The sequence below is a fragment of the Helianthus annuus genome, chromosome 9 (genome assembly GCF_002127325.2).
Source record: "Helianthus annuus cultivar XRQ/B chromosome 9, HanXRQr2.0-SUNRISE, whole genome shotgun sequence".
Lineage (NCBI taxonomy): Eukaryota > Viridiplantae > Streptophyta > Magnoliopsida > Asterales > Asteraceae > Helianthus > Helianthus annuus.
The window spans coordinates 127509135-127516267 of NC_035441.2; the positions used below are offsets into that span (position 1 = coordinate 127509135).

At 37.7% G+C, this 7133-nt stretch overlaps 1 protein-coding gene across 1 annotated transcript; it reads right to left on the minus strand.

Annotated features, from left to right (window-relative positions):
* Nucleotides 1-1384: 1384 nt before the first annotated feature.
* On the minus strand, nucleotides 1385-6631 carry LOC110878621 (potassium transporter 11). The gene is made up of 8 exons (XM_022126960.2): nucleotides 6223-6631; nucleotides 4894-5119; nucleotides 4566-4811; nucleotides 4414-4464; nucleotides 3615-3875; nucleotides 3361-3528; nucleotides 3016-3270; nucleotides 1385-2474 (listed from the first exon to the last, which is right to left on the minus strand). Exons 1-8 carry the CDS (start codon nucleotides 6349-6351, stop codon nucleotides 1483-1485), a joined length of 2328 nt encoding a protein of 775 aa, XP_021982652.1. The 5' UTR covers nucleotides 6352-6631; the 3' UTR covers nucleotides 1385-1482.
* Nucleotides 6632-7133: the final 502 nt, after the last annotated feature.

Consider the following 7133-nt stretch of genomic DNA (forward strand, 5'->3'; position numbering starts at 1 on the left):
CTCAAAGTTTCACACACATAGCTTTCAGCCTTTCACTCATGTTATTATCTTCGATTGTGACAACCAACTTCATTACTTGAGCCAACCCTCTGGGTTGCATGGCTGTGTTATCACAGAATAAGAGTAGAGTTATTGTACATTGAATATTCACTTAAGAAACTATTTGGAGATAACTACTAACTTATGGTATATGATTTGTCTAATCACTAAGTTGACAGGCACACAGTCAACTTATATAAAGTTGGCAGCTTCACTTGACGACAATTCTTAATTCTAACCAAGTGAAAGTTGTCAAAGCTGGCCAACGCATAGTTAGCTTTTACATAACTTGGACGATTCATCAAGTATGTGCACCGATCAACACAAATACGTTCCATGTATAAAACATGTGTCATTAATTCTACTCTTTAACACAACTGGACTGACAAACCATATAAGTGACCTTTAACCAGACCTGTGTTGTACCAACTTAGTTATATGTATTTAGCTCGAGATCAAAGGAACTAGAGATCGAACAGTTAGTATTTAGATATAATGAACTAAAATTGTTAGCAATGAATTGTAATTAGTTATAGAGAAAATTAAAGTTCAAATATCCAACTTAGAAGTTTAATATAGAAACTAAATGTGGACTTTTTGAAAAAAGTAAACATGTTAACCCATTGCCGGCAATTAACTAGCCGGAATCCTTGGGAATTTCTGCCTCGGTTATTACACCATCTCCCCACTAGCCGGAATCCCTGGGAATTGCTGCCTGAGTTCATAAAACTTGCAGCTTGGCTCGTAGCTCGCTCGACTAAAGCTTGAAAAAACTAAGCTAAAAATACTCAATTTAAAACGACCTGAGCCAAGTGGGCATTTTGTAACTGAGCCGAGCTTGGCTTGTAACTGAGCCGAGCTCGAGCCAAGCTCAGCTCGTTTAACTTATATCTCGAGCTCAAGCCGATTAAAGCTGCCTTGTTGAATTTTGAGCCCGAGCTCGAGACCAACCTGGCTCGACTCAGCTCGACTCGTTTACAGCCCTAAATTGGTTACGTATCTTTTTCAAAAACAACTTACTATTTACTTATATACAAGCTCTATTTTTTTGTGAAAACAATAAACATGCTTAAAAAACTAAACATAACTTGTATTGAAAAATTTATCAATATAATTAAGTTAATTAAGGACAGACAAAATAAGTTTAAATTTAAGTTGGGTCTGCACTTGCTGATCTTGACCCAATCCTCACTATCCCCAACCCGAAAAATGGCCACGAACAGACCTGTACATGCGGCATTCGTTGCCATTTTGTCCGCCGCCCGCCATAACATCCGTATCCATCCTTCAACCCGCGTGATCTTATATGTCCTTAAATTCATTTTCACAACAGTGTTGCAACATGTTCTTGAAATACAGTTACTTGACATTGACTTATTAACTGTTGTGTAGCAGGACCAAATTTCTGTACATTTATTTTCTTATATTAAAAAGAAAAAAAAATTACACAAAGACTACTTGCCCAACATTCAAAAGGCTCTCATGAGGAACATTAAAGATGACACTATGCTGTCTGCATATCTTCCTCAAGAATGCATACAAGTAATCAATACAAATCTTGTTATAAATCCCTGAATCCCTTCTTGCTTTTATAATTGTATTTCCCAGTATATGCACCACCCCCGCATCCCGACACCGTGTTAGAAAGTCGATTTCATCCATCTCCATATGCTCCATATGAGCAGGAGACGTCCCCAAGTCGCTAACCGACTCATTCGACAAAACCGTGATGTCAACAACAGACGAGAATGTATCATTAAGATCAGAATGAATGGTTTCTTGATTGTATAAACTGTAGTCATCTGAATCCGAGCTTCCATCCAGTAACGACTCGAGTTTCGCAAACAAAAACACGCTATCAAGTATTTTCTTTTCAAATTCATCGTCCCGTTTCTGGTCTTTATACCCGTACCTTGCAACACATCTAAACATATGATAATTCTTTGGTCCGATTCGTCTCACCAAGAATCTTTCATCTTCGGGGACCGTGTAAACCGGAAGGGATTTCACACACACCAAAACGACTACAGAATGGATCGCGGGTAGATTGGTTATAAAATGTGAAAAAATACGCGGGACCCCACTGGCTAGCTCGGTGTACACGAGCCCGATACCGGGAACACGGACCAGGCCCAAACTTGGGCCCAGGTTCAGAATCCATGCCATTGATATCCTACTTTGCATCTCAAACTCATACCTTTTTACTGTGCCATAATGCCATACATACATGATGAGAAGAAACACTGCGGCTATCGCGAGCGGGACCCACGCACCTTGATCGACCTTGATGACGACTGCTGAAAAGTAAGTGCATTCCACCACTAACGATAAGAATGTCATGATGAAGACGAGAAACCAGCTACAATTCCAAACGAGTATCATGATTAATATCATGAGGAAAGTTGTCACCAACATGACTATCACAACCGCCGTGCCTACAAACACACAGAATCGATATAAAAATTCTAATAACTTCAAGAGTAAAATGCCATTTTCGTCCCTGAGGTTTGGCCGGTTTACGACTTTCGTCCAAAGGTTTGTTTTTCTGCATCTGGATCCAAAAGATTTGAGATCTTGCCATTTTCATCGTGCTCGTTAACGCCATCCCTTTTTCTCCGTTAAGTCAGGGATATTTCCATCTTTTTTGTTAACTTAAAGGGCAACTCGGTCTTTTTCAGTTTCTTTACAAGTATTTAGCATAATTTACAAGTGTTCAAAAGACCGAATTGCTTTTTAAGTTAACAAAAAATACGGAAATACCCCTGACTTAACGGAGAAAAATGGATGGAGTTAACGAGCCGGATGAAAAGGCAAGATTTGGACGAAAATCGCAAAACTGGTCAAACCTCAGGGATGAAAATGGCAATTTACTCTAAATACAATTAACAGGATAAAATACATACATATATACACTAGTGTTCACTCTAGAACCTCACCCTAGATATATAGCGAAAAAAAAAAAGAAATAAAACTTACCATAAGCATTACCAATTTGGCTTTGATTTTGGAATCCAGTTGTTACAAGAATGCAAAGAATCATAAGGACCCAATTAATATCAGGAACGTATATCTGCCCAAGAAACTTCCTTGACGTATGAACAACTTTGACCCGAGGGAAACACCCGAGTGCACACGCCTGATTAATTATTGAAAACGTAGCAGATATAGAAGCCTGACTCGCGACAATAGCAGCTAATGTTGCAACAATATACATTGGCCAGTATATACTCTCTGCAACATTTATAACAACATATATATGTTTACTTCACTATTTCAAGAACATTAACCATAACAATATATAATAAAATTAATTTAACAAACCTGGAATAGAGCGGTAAAATGCATCATACACTTGTTCCTTGTTATTCATGAGGTAGGCTGCTTGTCCACAATAAGCTAGAAGAAGGCACGGGAACACAACGGTTGTAAATGCCAGCTGTATTGCCGAAAGTGGAAAATGTGCCAGATCAGCAAATAGTGCCTCCGTCCCTGTCCATGTCAGCAATCAAAAATCTATCAGATAAATAAACAATCAGGTTTTATATGTTTTTAAGATTATTAAAATGTTGAAACACCTGTGATGCTCAACATGATTCCTCCAAGGGAAGTCCAACCATGTTTTCCTCTCCTTTTAAAGTACCAAAATATATGTAACGGGCAAAAAGCGCGTAACACTGTCATGTCATGTTTTAAAATGTTGTAAACTCCAACTCCTCCGATTAATATAAACCAAAGCAACACAACTGGAGCAAAAAGCCATCCGACTTTATCAGGACCATGATGTTGTACGCAAAACAATCCTACTAGTATCAAAACAGCAATCGCCACAATAAACTCTGCAACAAAAAAAAAAAAAAAAAAAAAAAACTTCATAAGCATATTGTGAACAAGTTACATTGAACAAAGGAGTAAAATGCCATTTCCGTCCTTGAGGTCTGGCCAGTTTTGTGACTTTCGTCCAAAGGTTTCTTTTTTTCCCATCTGGATCCAAAATGGTTGAAATCTTGCCATTTTCATCCGACTCGTTAACTTCATCCATTTTTCTCCGTTAAGTCAGGGTATTACCGTCTTTTTAGACATTTTTTTATTAAACTAAAAACACTATAAGAAATAAAGATCCACCTTTGTTGACTTTTTTACTCAAGTGTTTTTAGTTTAATAAAAAAATGTCTAAAAAGACGGTAATACCCCTGACTTAACGAAGAAAAATGGATGGAGTTAACGAGTCGGATGAAAATGGCAAGATTTCGAACTTTTTGGATCCAGGTGCGAAAAAAACAAACCTTTGGACGAAAGTCGCAAAACTGGCCAGACCTCAAGGACGAAAATGGCATTTTACTCTTGAACAAAGTATAAGGATGTTTAGTCTCGTACCATTTTTCATCCACGGGTGGTTTACCTTGATGCCACCAGAAGCTGATAAAACTGTTAAAAACATATATGTTGATTAAAGATTTCATTAGGAAAACGGATGCTAATGATAAAGATCGATCATTACATATGAAAGAATAATTACGTAAGTTCACCTGAAATAGCGGGAGTTAGAATTCCGTCTCCAATCACCATGCAAGTACCAAGAAGGACAAGTACGAGAAGTGCGTTTTTATTTAACGCATGTGCTTCCAACCATCTCTTTGTCTTTGCAGCAAATGAGTGCTCGTGAATTGGGGTGCGGCTATAAGTTGTCAACTTCTCATCAGTTCGATGCTGATTTGGGATCATTTTAATTTTTGCATGGCGACACAGTAATGAGTAAAGAGCAAACGTTCCACCTGGAGGAAAGTTAACGAATCAAAATTTTGCGTTGAAGGTTTTAGAAACAAGTAACGGAAATGGAGAAAGAGGTGTGTGTACCTTGACCATTGTCATTTGCGCGACAAACAATGAAAACGTATTTGATGAGTGGCACAAGTGTAAGAGAGTATATGATTAGGGAAAGTGCACCAACAACATCTTCGGTGTCGTTGATTCCTTTGGGAAAAGTATTGTAAAATACATATAAAGGAGAAGTTCCCAAATCTCCATACACAACACCAAGACTTTGAAATGAAAGTCGCACAAGCATCATCCAAGAGCAGTTCTATATCAACGGATTATATTAACCACACCATTAATAACATACGGACATCCCAAATTAGAAAATGCTGCAGTTATTATCGAAAGAAAGTACCAATACGACTATCTGAGCATTCACAATGGATTCCCTATCCCTATCCCCATCCCTATAATTTAACTAAAAACTATCTTCATCTCTAAAAATTTGTTCAACTTTTAAAAACATCCCACATCCCCTTCCCCATATCTATCCCTATTTAACTATATAATTATTCTTTATTCGTTTTTTATTATAATTCTTTCTCTTTCCTCCACTCACCATATATAGGGAAATACGGAGGGGGATGAATAGTGAATCCCTAAATATATGGTATGAGAAGTTATTCCTTAAATTTAATTAGAATGGGATGGACTACGGAGTACCATATTTAGTGAAACCTTCCAAATTATAGGGATTGAGATGAGATAGGGAATGGGATGAGAATGCTCTAAGTTGTTAATCAAGAACTTGATTCTAAAAAGTAAACCAGCTGGGGTAGCCCAGTTGGCCACCGACACCCACCTCTTACCAAGAGGTACCGGGTTCGAACCTTGGGGCGAACAAAGTAACCTCAAAGGGTCGGCTCGGCAAGGGTATTTACTGCCAGGCTCAGGCTTGTCGGGTGGCGGCCTGGGAGGGGTTATCCCCTCCGCGGTCAGGGGTACCGTGCATTACCCTTTTTTTTATTCTAAAAAGTAAAACCGATAAATGGAGTACAACTCAGTTTTCTTATATATCAAGCAAGATGAGGCATCGATATCTCATACCAATGCTACTGATGAAGCAAAATTACAAAGCTAATGATCATCATAACTAGTATGTCAATCTCAAGGCCAGTAAGTTGAGTACCCAATTGTTATAAACATCATTCAACCTCATCAACATGTTATGTTTTTATTTTTTTTATTTTTTTTTTTGTCAAAATATTCAATTTAAAAAAAAAAAAAGTAGCAAGTATATAACACAAAAAAGCACTCAGAAAAGATGATAATGATCATCATGCTTATTATTCATAGAACAACAACAAATGTCAAAATGTAATTTTTGTTTTTTAAACGGGACTGGAGATAAAAAGAAGAAAGTGGTACCCTCTCTGTGTACATGTTCTTGAGCTTGCTAGCTTCTTCATCCATTGGTTGATCAAACTTCTGTTGCAAAGCCCACATGCCACCTTTCCCTTCATTCTTCTTCTTATCATTATCCACACTCCCTTCCATCTCAACCCTATTCAAATTCAATTCAACCTCTCTCAAACATAAATGGAACCCTAATTCACCCTCAGCAGATTAAATCTCATCCAATCAAACCCCCCCCACCACAACTCTCAGAACAAAATGTCAAAATCAACAACACGGAACTCAATGTCACGATCAATCAGCTATAACATAAAAGAGAATTGGAATTGGAAATGGAAATGGAAATGGAAAGAAGATGGTGTTAAAACAGAGTGAAAACCTAATTATTGTTGTTGTCTCTGAATAACGCCACAAGAAAGAAAGAAAGAATGAGAGAGAGATGGAATTGGTGAATATGCAAAACGTTTGTTTGGTGGTTGGTGACGTGTCCTCAATCGCATGCAAAACTATGCTATGCTATGCTTTTTCATCAACACGATATCAACATATTATTATTATTATTATTTTTTTATTTTAATCGAGGAGGTACAATGTATCTTAACGTAACATGGCGTAATTAATTAAATGACTTTATGATTACTTTCAATAATTATTTTAACATTTATTTGGTTGCGTTATTCGATTTCAACCTAAGTTGACTTGTTTATTTCAGCTGGGTATATACACCGAGTCTTGACGAACCTTTTTTTTTTTTAACGGCAAATTTGGATCACTGACGGACCACTGGAGTATCATTGTGCCACCAGCGGAACCACCCGATCATATCCATCTCCACTAGGCATGATGCCTATACACCAATTCAGGAGGAGACCCAATAAATATGGGAAAACCCCTTGTGGGAATCGAACCCAGGACCTATTGGT